At 48.6% G+C, this 16,176-nt stretch overlaps 6 protein-coding genes across 6 annotated transcripts; 3 read left to right on the top strand and 3 right to left on the bottom strand.

The window, feature by feature from the left end:
* Positions 1-245: 245 nt before the first annotated feature.
* Positions 246-1,213, top strand: I303_107778 (uncharacterized protein; the record flags this gene model as incomplete). The annotated part of the gene is made up of 4 exons (XM_018411047.1): positions 246-355; positions 500-659; positions 766-877; positions 1,089-1,213. 4 exons carry the CDS (start codon positions 246-248, stop codon positions 1,211-1,213), a joined length of 507 nt encoding a protein of 168 aa, XP_018259715.1.
* A 469-nt stretch (positions 1,214-1,682) lies between these two features.
* Positions 1,683-3,879, bottom strand: I303_107777 (methylenetetrahydrofolate reductase; the record flags this gene model as incomplete). The annotated part of the gene is made up of 4 exons (XM_018411046.1): positions 1,683-2,351; positions 2,447-3,096; positions 3,165-3,489; positions 3,589-3,879. The coding sequence occupies 4 exons, from the start codon at positions 3,877-3,879 to the stop codon at positions 1,683-1,685; spliced, it is 1,935 nt and encodes a 644-aa protein (XP_018259714.1).
* A 433-nt stretch (positions 3,880-4,312) lies between these two features.
* I303_107776 (uncharacterized protein) lies at positions 4,313-8,181 on the top strand (the record flags this gene model as incomplete). The annotated part of the gene is made up of 12 exons (XM_018411045.1): positions 4,313-4,416; positions 4,474-4,553; positions 4,615-4,761; positions 4,822-4,922; positions 4,978-6,181; positions 6,247-6,429; positions 6,508-6,776; positions 6,856-7,183; positions 7,265-7,280; positions 7,339-7,612; positions 7,704-8,057; positions 8,125-8,181. The coding sequence occupies 12 exons, from the start codon at positions 4,313-4,315 to the stop codon at positions 8,179-8,181; spliced, it is 3,117 nt and encodes a 1,038-aa protein (XP_018259713.1).
* A 2,473-nt stretch (positions 8,182-10,654) lies between these two features.
* On the top strand, positions 10,655-11,619 carry I303_107775 (uncharacterized protein; the record flags this gene model as incomplete). The annotated part of the gene is made up of 2 exons (XM_018411044.1): positions 10,655-11,266; positions 11,341-11,619. 2 exons carry the CDS (start codon positions 10,655-10,657, stop codon positions 11,617-11,619), a joined length of 891 nt encoding a protein of 296 aa, XP_018259712.1.
* Positions 11,620-12,360: 741 nt separating this feature from the next.
* On the bottom strand, positions 12,361-13,669 carry I303_107774 (uncharacterized protein; the record flags this gene model as incomplete). The annotated part of the gene is made up of 2 exons (XM_018411043.1): positions 12,361-13,554; positions 13,634-13,669. 2 exons carry the CDS (start codon positions 13,667-13,669, stop codon positions 12,361-12,363), a joined length of 1,230 nt encoding a protein of 409 aa, XP_018259711.1.
* Positions 13,670-14,170: 501 nt separating this feature from the next.
* On the bottom strand, positions 14,171-14,669 carry I303_107773 (uncharacterized protein; the record flags this gene model as incomplete). Its single annotated transcript, XM_018411042.2, has 2 exons — positions 14,171-14,585; positions 14,647-14,669. 2 exons carry the CDS (start codon positions 14,667-14,669, stop codon positions 14,171-14,173), a joined length of 438 nt encoding a protein of 145 aa, XP_018259710.2.
* Positions 14,670-16,176: the final 1,507 nt, after the last annotated feature.

Here is a 16,176-nt window from a genome sequence, read left to right as displayed (position 1 = left end):
ATTTGACAACTTTCTTGGACCGTCGTCCAATTGAACTTTGGACTTTTCAACTTTGAACCTGGTAGATAAATAAAGTACGGTGGCAAAATGACGATTCACTTTCCCACGGTCCCCCTTCTCATCAACTTCGTTATCCTCCAGCTTCTTGGTTGCTTCGAAGTTATGCTGCTGAACATTCTTTATGCCATTACTGTCTTCCAGTGATTATTACATTTACCATATACATCAGAGCGCCAACAATCACAATGGAAAACAATCTGGCAGCTAACGCAGCAGCAAGGAAAGAGAGGCTGATAGCTCTTCGAAGGCGGAAAGAGGGAAAAGAAGCTGGCGAAACAAACGGTAACGGAGAACCGTAAGTCGGAAGTCAAGGATCGACTTTGATTTAAATGTCATAAATCGAGTGCCTCCTGCTTGCATGATGAACATCAGCCGCAAAGAGTGGCTAATCTTTTTATCTGGTATTTTTCCCGCTGTGCCCGCCCTTCGCTCGACTCAGATCGCACTTCGCATTCAAGCAGAGAAATTATGATCCGGAAACACGTACCTTACGAAAACGAGGGCAAGAAGACGAGAATGAAGATACGGTCGAGAAAGCCGTCGAAGGTCTAGCTGAACAGATCATCAAGGAGGACGAAGAGAAGCGGAAGGAAGAATTGGTATGTATCAGCCATCGGAACCAACATCGGGTCGGGTCGTCGCCGACTATCCGTCAACATGTAAATATTGCCTATACTGATTGAGCTCTCTATTGCGATACGATAGGATCTATTCAATATACAGCCGAGAAGGGCGAACTGGGATCTGAAGAGGGATATGACGAATCGGATGTCTAAATTGGATAGAAAGACCAATGAGGCTATAGCTACTATATTCCGTGAGTAGGAATCTGAGTTTGGGGTCAAGTCTGAGTTTGAGTCTGGGTCACATCACCGCATTTCCTTGTTTCCTCATGTCTGCATGTCTCTCTCTGCCTTCCGCCTTCCGCCTTCAGCCTTTAGCCTTCCGCCTGGAGTCTTTTTTTACCTGTTGATTATACGTACTGACTTGACATCCTCATTTGCTTGTAATTCCCGCTATCAAAACAGGACAACGTCTGCAGTCGATGAAGAAGGATCAAAAGGGCGATATCGATTTATTGGCGAGTATGAATGCTCAAGAGCACGAGAGGGATGATGCCCTCGAGGCGAACGAAGATAGTGATGATGAGTAGATGAGTCGATGAATAGCTGCTGAAAATTGCAGACTGGAACAATACTTCCCTCCAAGAATTGGTTGATTTCGTGTTACCAAGCCCCTATGCCCAATCTCCTTCATGATGTATGTACAAATAGATGCAACAAGATCCCGAATGGCCCATATATGCCAACCTCACTAAACAGCAATAATAAATACTTGCAGATGGCCCATCGTCAATCGTCAATCGCCGAGTTGGATCGGGTTGCATAGCATCCGTTGATTGTTGATCTTCGATCTTTATGCTACTACTTATTGTACTAAACTGAAATCATACAAATGCTGGATATATAGTTGTTCCGGTCGATACAAGTTGGATTGTATAAATGCTTACAAAGTGTTATTCTTTATTCCGGTTTTCCACCCCTTCCGGCTCCCATCACCCATAAATTATGAGCTGTCCGTTGTCCCAGTTACAATTCCCCATCATCACCCCACATGCCCTCCTATTCATCCAACAGGAACCTCCACAACGCTTCTTTGTCTTTATAGTCGTGATGGATCAGACTGACCAACCACCATTCACCCGCTATCGACTCCAACAACTTCCTAGCTGGCGAATGTCGGGGGTAGAGTAAAGACCATTCCGTCCAAATATCAAAAGCTTCTTCTTTCCACGCCAAGAAACTCTCCGTCTCTATAATTGTCGACTGAACGATCTCTTGTCCTGGGAATACACCCCACGTGACCGCATTCACGGTATCTTCCTCTGTGTTCGTCCTGAACGATCCCGATTTATTCCCTGCGTACATACTGATTTTCCCTTGACCTTTCAACTCCACTTTCTCCTTCAATTTCTGGACTTCCTCTTCTTTCACGAAGAACTCCACAAAGGCCTTCTGGAAGACGTATCCGCCTCGCGGACCCCAGCCGTGAATTGGATCCTCCGACTTGATGGCGTCCACACAAGGCTGCGAACCCACGGTCCAGCATTTCATCTTTTCCGAATTCAACTCTAATAGGTGAGGTAAGATCGTTTGGGATTCGGGGGAAAGGGGGAGATCGCAGAATGGTGTTGTAGGTGTTTCAGGCGAAGCACGGAGATACGAGGTGAAGAATGCCGATAGTTCTTGGACGGTTGTAGGGGTGCCCCACTCCTTGAGAGCTTGAGCGGCCTAGGTCAAAAGCATTATCTCAGCTGCGATCTTCTCAAGGCAGGTCCAATGCAGTATACAATTGAGGTGGATGGAAAATGGATGCTGAGACTCACTGTGATCTTAAGCCCACTTCCCCAACCATCAATCTCACCATAGGCAGGCGACCTGACATCCGTAAATCGACCATTGGGATATTCATCCCAGCTATCCTCGGCGCCTTGACCACTGTTGGAAGTTGCGCCACCTTGTATCCCTCCTTTCTTGGGCACAGGCGGTAACGAATGATGCTGCAATCCCCATTGCGCGAGCTGAGAAGCTTCGCTCGGACTAACGGACAGATCGGAAATCTGGTGACCTGATCCTAGTCCATTGGCAGTAGTATGTCCGTTGATAGCGATCGCACCATTCGTTTGCGGCTGATCGTCCTCTATGAGCCTATTATGTCTAATCAAGGGTGACTTGTTGATGGATGGTACATTCGAGTTGGTCCAGTGTAGGTTCTCTAAGATGGTTCGTACTGATTTTTCGAGATTTAATGTGCAAAAGTGAATTCCAGGCACCAGTTGTGATTCTAAGATCTGTTTCACCATCTTGGTAGCTAGTTCCGCTCCGTACCGCTTGACTGCTGAATCATCGGAAGAGATAGGTAAGAGATCTGAGGAGATGGTTTCTGGGACAGGGCATTTGGTGAGGTTCACTAGTCGTCTGAATGAGGCGAAGTTCTGGATCGGCATAATTCCAGGTATAATTGGTTGAGTGATGCCTGAATAATTGTTCAAATCAAGTCAGCGTGTGTAAGTTGCATGAACAGTGGCGTAGAAATTGCCTCACCTTTTCGTCTGCATATCTTGACCCATTCCAAGAACCCTTCGACATCGTAGAACAGTTGAGTAACGATGAAATCCGCGCCAGCATCACACTTGATCTTGAGGTATTCCAGATCCTTCTCGGCGGTCTCACTATCGGGATGAGGTGTCGGATATCCAGCTACACCAATGCAGAAGTAGTCGTCGTAGTTTTTGCGGATGTATCGTACAAGATCGTCGGCATGCTGGAAATAATCAGGCTGTGGATTTGGATCGGTAGAGTATTCTTCGGATCGAGGCGCATCTCCGCGTAGAGCTAAGATATTTCGAACTCCAAGGGATTTACATTTCTGCGCCATTATCACGATCAGCCTTTAATCTTCTGTCCAATCTAGAGAGAGGCAGTATGGCAGAATCAACGAGCAAGCATTACATGCATTTGGACTCACCTCAAGAGCTTGGTCGACTTTCTCTTTAGGCATATTCGTACATGTCAGATGCAATATAACCTTCAATCCCAGCTTGACAATTTGCTCAGCCAATTCCAGGGACTTATCGGCGGTAGAGCCTCCCGCACCCCATGTTACCGAGACTGTCAAGGGGGAAGGTAGAGGTGCTGAAGCCAGTCGCTGGATACGATCTAGTAGATTGACCAGACCGGCTTCCGTTCGAGGCGGGAAAAACTCGAAAGTGTGAAACGGAGTCGTCCGGTCATTCAACAGAGAGATGAGTTGCGGCATATCGCTCTTCGTGCCGTCCTTGTAAGCGCAAGCTTGTGCTGTCGAAAGTACTCGAGCACTAGTAAGGGAATTAATTATTCGACATTTCGACTTAACACTCACCTCGTCGCATCCCAGCGAAAAGGCGCCATAATAGACTCGAATTAATCTGATTCCGCTGATGCCTTCCGATCACGTGATATATTCGGGGATCAACGGCTTGTTTCCGATGTTTTCATGTTCCTCGGTTCCTCGCGCAAAGTGAGTGACGAAATATCGTCCAATCTTCTAACTTTTTGTGAATTCACCTACTAACTACATCGCTGTCGTATATCATCATCCATCACGCGCTGTATATCATGTGTATATAAACAGTCTGATCATGCGACAAGATGTCGAGGACGCTCAATGATAGCCAGCGAAACGTAGGAGACTGTGAAGCAGGAACAACGAGATGGACTGGCTCAATCGACTGCGATTATTGGCCATACCGACGCTATGCGCATTCCTGAGCTTTGTTTTCGTGGTCATAAGACCTTGGTCGAAGATAGCTGGACAGTGAGCTTGATCTTCTCCTCTGCCTAGATCAATAGCTAAGGAACCGAACTTGTGCAGATGGGCATTCCTTGTGTATACTTCGAATCTGATCTTCTTTTTTCCGAGAGGCAGGATCAGTGTGCAGCTAGAAGCGACAGGTGGGTGATCACTCCAACCTTGTATGTCATTATGCCATAGCTGAGGTTCCTGAGACTACAGTTACCGGCACTATAGGTGGTATACTTGGAATTGTATGGTCCACCGCAACTCTCGCTATCGCAGCTTGGTGCGGCAGAAAATACGGCTCGGATTCCGCTGAGAGCAGAGCCATACTAGGGTTGGGATTAGCTTTACTAGCTTTGATCGGTAAATGCTGTTCATCATAGGGTCAATGGGGCTGAGGCTAATCTTTGAGGATACCCACAGTCGGGTTCATTCGGAGTAAATCCGGTCGGCTGAACGTGTTTTCCAAAATTGCTATCTTCTTCCCAATATTCATGTTGACAAGTCAGCAGTCCATTACATATGTGAGCCCACCGAAATTGTCTCTTCTGAGCAAAAAAAAGCTGATAGCCGTCGCAGCTCACGCCAGCGCACTTTCTGCAACAATTCTATGTGGTCATCTTTTCGGCTGTGTTCGCTCTTATACCCACCCTGATACTGGCCCCGCATCAATCGTCTAACCAGCTAGGCGTTCACATAGGCAATACCGTCAATACGATCTGTTCACTTCTTCCATTATCGTTATCGAATCTACTAGACGTGGATCATCCTCTCGCTCAAGCGCGACCGAGCACGCCTGAATTAGCCGCCAAAGAACTAGAAGATCAGCCTCGATCATCAGAGGCTTCCTCTCAAGACAGACTTGCCAAACAGCTCAAAGGCGAGGTCGCGAATCTGCACGTCTCTTCTTCGTCCTATGTGAGGGAGAGCAAGCTGCTCGAGAGGCAATCCGCATCCTTACTATCGGTCATCAAAGCGCTTCAGCGCCTTCAGCGTAACCCTTTACTTGGCCAAACGAGTCATGCGCCAGGCGAACGAATACAAGCAGCTCTACAGAAGTCTTTTCCACCTTCGAGGCCAAGCAGTACGGCTGGAACGCCGAAAAAGCGCAGATCGCTGAGCTCAATCAGGCGACATTCGCGGCATTCTGTGTCCGCGGATCGCCATCAAGCTGTCAATACAGCTGGACGCAAACTGCGACACCTCACCAGTAACTATGGTAGACCCAATGATTCTCACAAAAGCATACCGCTTCATACCAGGCCAGACCTGAAAGACGCAAGTCAGCATTTGGTCGAAGCAATCGTTTCCTGCCTCCAGCTCGTGAATACCACGCTGGTGGAGAAATTCCGATGGGCCCCTAGTGGTAATGCGGAAAAAGGAGAAACCACTCGCGAAGACCTGTTCAATGCTAGAATTGCACTGGAAGACGTCTTGAGCGATGTCCAGCGAGCGTTGGGTACACTCCTCAGCGGTTCTACAACAGGCATAGAGCCGAATCATTCTTATCCGGCGACACCATCGGATGGACAGCATCCCCAAGTGTCCTTTACGGAGAGCCCGGATGTGACGAATCTTCTGCAAAACAAGGACCGCTTCAGGCTGGCATTTTACATGACTGCTCTACTGGACCTTGCTAGGGATGTACATGTCATAACAAATACGGTCATCGGGATGAGCGAAAGAGAAGTCACGCCTTTCAGCTGGATGGCGATTTTAAGGCTTGGATGGATGCGGCATGACAAGGATGAAGATGACGCAGGGGATGATAACCAGCAGACTAGTAAGCTCATCTCCAATGTCCTTTCCCACTCATCAAGCGCGTGGCTTAGACTTGGAATTTCGCAGACGAAACGGATCTTGTAATGGAGGAAGGACAACCCAACGACGAGACGAAGGAATACCAAGACATGGACTTTGTCACTGCGACCTTGCATCATCGGCGCTCCCCTTTGGTCGAGCATGGTGATATGCGAGATAGCTTGGGGAGGGCTTGGAGAAGGGTATGGGACAACCATCAAGTCGTCAAAGGTAAGTTGATCGCATAGCTCATACGACTGAAATCACCCACCTCTCTATTCGACTGATCCCTGAACTCATGTAATGTAGGTCGGATCATGCTTTCTCGATTTCTGCATCAGACCAAACATTCTCGACACGTTTTGTTCTCCCTAAAAATGGGACTCGGCATCTCTTTGCTCGCGCTCCCTGCTTTCTTGCCGCCGGATCACGCTGGACGGAAATGGTACGACTCCTCTCGAGGCGGATGGATGGTAGTATCCTACATGTTTGTCCTGGAGGACACTACTGGTGCAATACTAAAAGTTGGATTTCTACGAGGTCTAGGATGTCTCATAGGAGCTGTAATGGGATTCGTCGTGAGTGTTCCTGTCGCTTCATCCCGACACGTTCACGTCTATGAAATAGCGCTCCAGCTGATATTTGCGATATTTGCAGTGCGCAATTATCGCTCACGAAAACCCTTACGCCCTGGTCACGCTGGCAACAGCATGCACGGTCCCCATCTCATATCATATCCTCTTCAACACATCTACGCCAGGTCTGGGTGTATCTACGGGAATCACCCTACCTCCACTTCTATTCATCACCTATCTGAACGAGTCTCACGGTCAATCGTACTTCACTTTAGCATGGTATAGGTTCACGGACATCATAATCGGTACGGCTGCTGCTGTCTTATTTGGCACTTTCGTTTGGCCTGTTCATGCTAGAGTGCAATATTTCCGAGCTGTCGGTGGAACAATGGAAAGGATCACCGAGTTCTGTGGGTGTCCTGTGATCCGTCAACTTTTCTCGTGGGGCCATGTCTGAAGCTGACAAATTGGTGAACCTTCTTTCTTGACAGATCTGAGGATGAGTCGGTGAGTAGCATTGAAAGCTCTCGTAACTCCGAGTATGCAGCTGACAGCGTTCCCTCAGCGATCTGGTCCGTTCCTCGCTCGTTTACCGAGTAGACGACAAACAATACGATGATCTCGAAGCGAAGATCAAGAGGGAGTTCGCGCTATCCCGCAATCTGATCTCCATACAACGCCAAGAGATCTCTCTGCTGCCGAGACCGGTCAAGCTGTATACCGAAATCATCGACGCCAGCGAAAGGCTACTTGAGACTCTGGTGGAAATCAGGTTATTGAGGTTCAGTGTACCGAGAAAAGCGACCGTCTTGGATGTGTTGCCCATTCGTAGGGAACTAGTAAGTTCCGCCATCCCCAACGCCCCGCCCCTCCTCTAATTTCCCTTTTTCCTGCTACACACAATTTGATGCTGATTCGACTGTTTGTTAGATTTCAACAATCTTGATCAACTTGTGGGCATGTGCTCACTCGTTCCATTCTCGATCACCTCTTCCCCAGTTCTTGCCCTCGCCACGATCGCCTTTGTCGGAATTGATGGAGGTGACAGATCAACATGCGAGGGATATAAGGGCTTTCAGGAATTCTTACACTTCCACTTTCACAGCCATGGATGAACAATCTAGAGGAAGAGATCGTAGTATCTCACCTTCCGTAAATATGCACAGACCCGGTAATTCCACCGCGAACACAGAGGAAAGAGTGGACTATCAAGCGGAGATGGCTATTTTGTATGCTATGGCGGAGAACGAAGCTCTCGGTGAAGTATGCAATATCCTGGAAGAGGTGAGTATGTTCGACCTCCTACACTGAGACTTGGAATGGTTGACCGGATGGTACCTGCGTCATGTAGATCGTAGCTTCCGCCAAGACCTTATTTGGGACTCAGACTTTCTTAGATGCGATTTGATGTTTCGCGCGTGAGTCGATGCCGTGTACATCACTGTTATCTTCATGATCATGCATCTGTTGTTGTTGTAACCCTGTAACGATCCACTGACTGGCATTCGCTATGGAGCTGTTGTGTACTATCGTGCCCTCGAAGAGGCGCCAGAATTTCTGGCAATTGAGTGGAATGAGTAACAGTCCCCTCGCAGAGGCCCGACGCCCTCTTGTTTTGGTGCTGCACTAATACCATCTCGCCACATCATATTTGCTCTGCTCTTATTCGGACAAACATCTTGAATCCCTGTCGGGCGTCGTTCTCAGTGAGACCCAAATGTGCGCATGCATGCCGGATCTCCTGGTCTGCTGGAGCAAGGAGATCACCATCTTCCGTTCAATCTAGATCTAGGTAGTGTCCTCAGTCAACGTTGTTCGCTAATAAGTCGTGCTTGACAGATACGAGCCTGACGAGCGAAGCGACGACCCCTTGACTTGGTTTCAGTTTTAGCACGGGTCCCGGTCTGCGTGAAGCAAGATGTAAGAACGTAAGAACAGGTGATGTGCCGTGATATGCCGTTATTCAGCCCGGTCTGTAAACCGAATTGTGCTGATCGACACGGAAAGCAGCTGTACGCGGCACGAGAAACGCCTCCTGCTGTGCCAAAACAAGATCCGCTCGCTGAGATATAGATCTCTCTCTTAGATTCCTTGTTTTGCCTACTGCGTTCTGCTAGCTGCAGAAAATGGGGTATGTACGGTATATCGCGTCATCTCTCAGCTGGATCAACATGAGATGATTCTTTCTAATCTTTCCGTAAATCTCGCGCTCGTGTCGACGTCACTCGATTTACGGCTGGACTACAAGTAATACGAATGTGCAGGAAGAAAATCAATCACGGCATGAAGAATTCCTTCGCTTCTACCTCGCCGAACGCGTCACGTCCCTTCATGGTCTTCATGGCCCGGCCTTGTTATGTTACCTCTTCTTGGATCCGCTGGAAAGTCAAACTAGCTAAAGCTAAGGCCTTAGGGGATCATGTAACTCATTTATCTGAGACCACTTCATTTTCTTCTCTTGTAACAGGAACTCGAACCTGATCTACGGACCGCTCAGTCGAGCTATGCCGGAAACGAAGTGTCCGTTGATGAGGTGTGTCCCAGCCATGAGCATGAGACTTACGTCTCTTGGTAAGCCAAAAAGAACAGGTAGATCAGGGACCAATGTTAAAGTCAAGTCTAATTATCATTGTTGACCTCGACCTGAAAGACCGGACCGCGTCCAGATTCTGAAATTAAAGCAAGCAAGCAAGCAGATAAGCACAAAAACACAAAACAAACAAATGGGCCCGAGAAACCCCATTTGTGAATTTTCGGAGAATTTAACGGGAAGAATGACGCTAGTGATCAGCGTTACCCCCCTTGTGATCCTGATGAAACGCTGAGAGATGGAACATATCCCGAAATCCCATGGTTCTATGATTCATAGCATGTGTTTGGGAAGCTTCGCAATCCAATTAGATGAGGTAAGGCCAAACGGTTGTTCGGACGTCAACGCAAAGGCACTCGCAGAAAACGCAGCCAAGGTACAGAGAGCACGAAGTGCAGCTGCCTTGACCTGACCTTCCATCTTCATTTCGGGGGTTTTGGTAATTCGTGATTTTTAGTCATCTTGGAAAATCAGTCGGGTCGTGGGAAAATCTCACAAGCCCAAAAAATCAAAATTCCACCAAAAGAAGGAGAGCGATCAAGAGCTAACGTTCAGGCTAAGCTGGAAAGAAGGTCTGGTCTGTTCTCTGTTCGAGGGAGCGCAGATGCCAGTAGTCGGTATTTTGGGTGAAACCGAATCCAAAGCCAAAGCCAAAAATCAAAATATGTTCGCATGAGTTCTCATCACATCACATCACTTCACTTCACATCGGGCTGACCAAACATACCGGTTTCATCCTCATTCTCGGTTCCAGACCCCAGAAATATACCTCCCAATAACAAAAGAGGACGTACGAGCAGGATTGTTTGATCCTTCTGTTCGACGTCTTCCCGCATTGCATCACCGTCTTCATCATCCATCGTTACCTTACTTTTGGATTCATACGCAATTCATTCCTATTGAGTTAGGAATCGGCTTATAAGCTAAAGGCACACAGAAGGACACCTCAGACTCCCCTCGCTGTCGATCCATGCACATTACTTCGACCAACATATCAATCCTCACAAGGAGATTCAGGAGATTGAGTTTGACGAAAGCTTGGATATCCCTGTAGCCATTCGCAATCACAGACTAGGATATGGCCAAGCCCGACCGCCGACATTCATAGTAGACTCAGTTGTCCTCGCCTGTATCGAACCTACTATCCCTTGTTTTCCCCGTTGAATAGAATCTGTTTCTCAGGAAGAGCGGATAGACTTTCTGCTTGAATCCATTGCATCTCGAAGAAACACACCAATCAGAAGGAGTCGTCATCGAACAGGAACGACCGATATCCCGTGAAACCGAAATCATGTCCTCAACCACCATATCTCGCTCAGTATCGCCCACCCCGTCTTTCGCGGGTAGCGGCAGCTCACGACAGAAGTCATACTCTCCTTCTGCTTCTCCGGCACCCTTTCTGACCCCCAACCCATTCGAAAGCAAGAACTTCTCTTTCTCCAACTCTACTTCCAGACCTTTGCCTAGAAGATTACTCTCACTGCAATCGGGTTATACATCAACCACGAACACTAGTCCCAATGGGTCATCCACCAGATCGTCCCCTTACCAGATCCCCTCTCCGATATCACCGATTTCGCCCATCTCCCCTTCGAGCCCCATCACGGTTGGTACTCTCAATCGACCCAAGAGACCTAATATGAGCCACCGATCTCACTCGTTTTGCGCTTCGACCTCCAAACCGACTTATGCTCTTTCCTCGGCAAGTCACTCCAATCTTTCACCGGACAAGACCGTCTTGGTAGCTCCTCCCTTGGAGCGGACCATCAGCTCAATCGGATCAAAAGGTAATCATTCTCCACCAAGTCAACAAATGCAAAGACCCTTCCCCTCGCCAGCTTCTGTGCATGGCACACCCACCAGACCTAGTTCTGTTCTCGGTGAAAAGGATATCAATTGTCAAGTGAGTCCCCAGATTGTGTTGACAGTCCATTTATGCCTTCTTCAGCTGCCTCGTGCTGACATCCTACTTTGCAGTCTCCCCATGACATGCCGTCTGCGATCCCGACCATCTGTGTGCACCCGTCACTTACCCCTCCAAGACCTTCGTTGTCAACCAGCAACCGCTCGAGCCCGGCCTCGAGATCATCTTCCTATAACACGGCCATCTTAACACCCACGACCCCACACGACTTGCTCTTCAAAAGCTTCCACGAGCAAGAAGAAGCGAATGAGAAAGATAGTCATGACGACGAAAACGATCGAAGTGGTGAAGAGATAATTATCGCTCAAGGCGTCGATCACCTCATGATCTGAAACCCTTTCGCTCACTCAGCAAAGGTCATCGAGGTGTCCGGTTTGATGTCACTTGTCACGCAAATCAGACCTAAACCCCCCGCCACTCCTTGACTTCGCCTTTCGCCTGTCTTACCTCACATGTAAAATGATAACGAATAAATGATCGATCAAATAACGAATCTCGCTCCCTCATCATACCCCTTTCTTGACCGCTGTATCGCTTAGTTTGGACATCTTTGAATTTGGGTAACTTGGAATAGAAAGAGCTCATGAAACAAAAATACAATTAACGACCCCTTCCCTTCCTGCCTGTGGTTATTTCTCATCAGTATTTCGGTAAACTGAGTGGTGTTCATCTTTTGTCTAGTAATTTTCGATCACCCAGGGACATTGTCTGTATCGTAACGTAGAATAAGAATATCATATGTCAGGAAACGAAGAATGCAGAGGAAGGTTTATTTGTGATCTTGGATCGTTGCTGCATACTTCATCCCCTCCTCTGAGCTCAAGCGCCGGTCACTTGGGGATGGGGCTTCTCAAAATCCTTCGTATCCCAAAGCTTTGCTGCTTCCGGCATTTCATCCTCATTCTCAAGTCATTTGAACACCTCCCGCCGCCCGAACACCCCTTCAACCTTTCGTACGGGGCAGACCTAAAGTGGTCAAAGCTGTGCCACTTCTAGGGAGTCTCAGGGCTGTATAGGCTTCGAATGGGCACTTTCTTGACATGGTTGCACTTGAAGCGCTCGACAGGCTTCCTTCATCGAGAGGCAGCTCTGGGAACATCATGTAAGGTGTCTATAATGGATGCATCGCTTGCATCCATCTCATCGATGCTTCTTAGCCGCTCAAAGTGGTCGTTCGCCGTACCACTTGCTGCGTCCGGGGAAGGCAGGGGACCTAGTAAGCGGGAATCGGCCTCCTCTGGCGTAAAAGCGGGATTGAGTCCGGTATAATCGTGCAAAACACTGTCTGTCGGGAGACGAATATCGGTGTCGTAGAGAAGCATGTCATCACTGATGAAGTCCATGCCTTGTTGATCGTGGGTGTGCAGATTGGTTTCGAAGTACTCTTGATCATACTCGTTGAAAGCTTCGTCGAACGATACTTCAGTACAGCCACTTGGCTCTGGATGACCGGTATTCATATCGAAATAGGGAAGCAGTTGTCTATCTTTCTGTGATGTGTTTGAGAGTCTTTCGAGCGCAACATCAGAAGCGCGGAACGTCCACCTATCTTTAGGCTTGATCAATTCCAGATGATCTGCAAGCTCTAAGCTGTTCGCGATCGTGGCTCGAACATTTCCTGTCTTTCCACTGTACAGATTGATTTGCGCTTGATCTAGGTTGTCCGTGTTCAAGGCAGCTCCGACGAAGCGGGCTTGTAATACTTCCAGAGCTAAGCTGACGGCTTCCCAATCTTCATCTTGCGTCAATGCATCTGATGTGGGATCAATACGCTGGCGCTTTGAGCTGGACCCCAAAGGCCATCGTAGGTATCCGGTACAGGCTGGCGGTAATGCAAACCCCTGCATCCCCATCATGGTACCATAAGGGGAAGCAAGCGTACAATAAGCTGTATGGCCGCTCGAGGCAACTGGTAAATTATCTGTCGAATTGAGCCTTGAAGGGCATAGGTAAGGTAGGTCTGATGACGCGTGAATTGAGGTTCCGCTAAGGCTCGGAGAAGGGTACGGCTGACCATCCGGGTGAGGCTGGAAGCTCCTGTTCGTCAGAGCATCGCTGGGAAGGGACGAATCAACTTGATATGATGAGTGGGACGTTCTGGACAGCCCCTGGCTGTCAGGCTTGGAAAGGACAAATGCTTCGATCTTGGCAGCATTCTGGCTTTGACCCGATTGATAAGAGTGTGATTCCCAGTGATCTGCACGAGAGCGGAAATCGGGCGGCGGGGTAATAGAAGCAAAGCCTTGCATAGCTTCCCATGATTGAGGCTGAAATATGTCCATTGTGCACAAGGATTGGCCGTCAGCGTTCTCCATGCGTCGGGGTATCGTTGGATGCCACACTCACATTCGGATTCTGCCACATTGGCTCAATGTTGTTCATCTCGCTGGAAATTCGAAAGTAATTGGACGCGGTATTCTCATAAGCAAAGCTCAAGCACCGAGACGGGACGAAGGAACCTTGAGAGAGAAGCATATCCTGGCGGGTTTAGAACAAGGAAATTTCAGTCTCGATGACTGATAAGCTGCGATGTTCTTTTTTAACTTATTCAGTGTAACCCTTAGATGCCGCTCATTGGAAGTCGTGGCATATTATGGTTTCAAACAAAGTCCACGTTGAAAGGATATGCTCGGAGTTTCGTCTCGTGTCATAGCTGCCTCTCTATCCTGACGTATATCTCTCCTTTGCCCTAATGACCAATGCTCCTTGCAACACTTCGTTGAGCGTTATGTCCGTTCACAGGGAAAAATTCGACCTCGGACTTCGACCATCAGTATGTCCTGGGCAGCCACTCTTGCCTGGACAATACAGAGAGGGATACATCCTAAGAGTACATATCCCACTGCAAAGCCAATGAAACAAAATTAAAGAACCGCATCGGCCCTATCGCCTGGTATTGTCCACCGCCAACAGCTCTGCTAAGCTGGATTGGTACTTCGTAGGAGAACGAATGGCTTCCCCAATAGCATCCCATACTCGTGGAACTTGTTCAGAATGCATGGTATCAGGCGCATCGTTCCCTGTCACTGGCCCTGTCACTGTGTCATATATTAGGACACCTGAGTCGAGGTGTTCTTCTTCAGTCCCTCCGTCAGGGGAATCGCCAAAGTCGATATATCTGAAGATCTCGCTTTCAGGCGAGAACCGACTCGGATTTCCCCAAAGAGTGGCGGAGGAGGGAGCGGTCAAGGGATGACTGGACACGGTAGTCAATGGGGAAGCAGATAGCTCGAGATCTACGACTGTGTCCGCATCAGAAGATGAGGTCGTTGTTTCCTGAAGGCGGTTGCTCCAGTGGCTGAGCTCGAGGAGTCAGCATATGGAGAGGTCGAGGTTTCCGGAATTGAGAATGAATTTACTTCATGCTGATCGCCCTCAGCATGTCTCCTTCTGATTACCTTTCTTAGCGTGCTAGCTCCTTTTGATTCGTTGTAAGCGTCAAGAGATCGAACTGTGCTTCCGGCGTAGGGACACAGGCGATGGGTTTTTTGGCAGTATGTGCACCGAAGAGCTACCCAGTCCCCATCATGAGTCTGACGTGATGGTCTAGCTGATACGATGCAATCCCCACCTGTCGTACTGCAGCTAAGACATTTCTTGTCCATGGTAGTACGTGCTTTCTTGTCTCGGAACGTACTTCCACTTCCTTTTCGCCATTCCAGCGACTGGCTGTACGGCGGTATGTCAGGGACGATAAGAGATGGTCCTCGGGCGATTCCAGATAAAGACATGGTCCTCGGGTATTTCCTTCGAGCCCCTTGAGCACAAGGGTTGTCCGAGGAAGTTCTGTGACTTTATGAAGTTTAACGCTGATACCAGATACACATGTGCTTCATGGAGTGAACGTCAAATTGAGCTGGAGACCAAGCATTCGTACCTTTGAGCAGACCCATTAAAACTCCGACAGACTGCACAAAGGACCCCGACAGACTGCACAATTCGGTCACATTGAGGGGGCACAAGTCGTTCACCCGCGCGTGCAGGCTATCGCAGCAATGGCGATGACCCTGTTCCTATTCTGGCGCTGAATATGTGTGGACTCAAATGGCTGTCCAAAGGGTGAGCTCGTCTTTACCTGCTGTATGAATTCATGCTCTGACAGCCCTCTTATCAAGGTTTAGCGCGGTCTGATACACTGCTATCGGCCCATCAATCCCGCCCTAGCTTCCTCGGCAGATTCAAACGCTACAACCTCACCAATTGGTCGGTCTGTCCACTCGCATCTCAATCTGTAATCCGTGCATCTTGAGCATCTCGACGAGATAGTTCCCCGCGGTCTTTCCTTCTTGTAGATTATACAGGGAGAACCCGAATCTCGACAGCTCTCGCAGCCTCTAGTCAACTGTGCAGAGTCTTTCCCGCGAAAAGACTTTGTCCAGTCCAAATCCCCTTTAAGCTCAGTGTATTCGGCGGCATCTGGAACCTGCGACTGATACGAAGGAGGAACACAGTTGAAAGGAGCCGATGTATCACCGTAATCAATGAGGTCGTCGAAATCACAGTCTTCAAACGAGGGATCACTCGGAGCAGTAGATTGTGGCTGCTGGATGATGGTAGAAGGATGTTGACCCGTGTACTCGCAACCATAATGCTTTGCTCGGCAATTGTCACATTGGGTAGACTGAAGGCCGCCGTCCTTGTTGTATCGGATATGCACAACGCAAAGCTTTGAGCTGGCTTGACATCTGCCACAGGGTGTATGGGGAAAGGTCGAAGTTATAGATCTTTCATCCGTGGGAGGATATACGTTTCAGCCGAAAAGGAGGAGACTATGCTCAGAGAGGCAATTGCCCGGGGGTTGTTGCGATGACATGGTGTTTTGTGAATCCATCTTGTCAAGTCTTCGAGATCCCGGCGCTTTCTTTGGTCGTAGTTATCATGAACGGTAA

The sequence above is a fragment of the Kwoniella dejecticola genome, chromosome 10 (genome assembly GCF_000512565.2).
Source record: "Kwoniella dejecticola CBS 10117 chromosome 10, complete sequence".
In the NCBI taxonomy this organism is placed as follows: Eukaryota; Fungi; Basidiomycota; class Tremellomycetes; order Tremellales; family Cryptococcaceae; genus Kwoniella; species Kwoniella dejecticola.
This window is presented reverse-complemented; position numbering and strand designations above follow the sequence as displayed.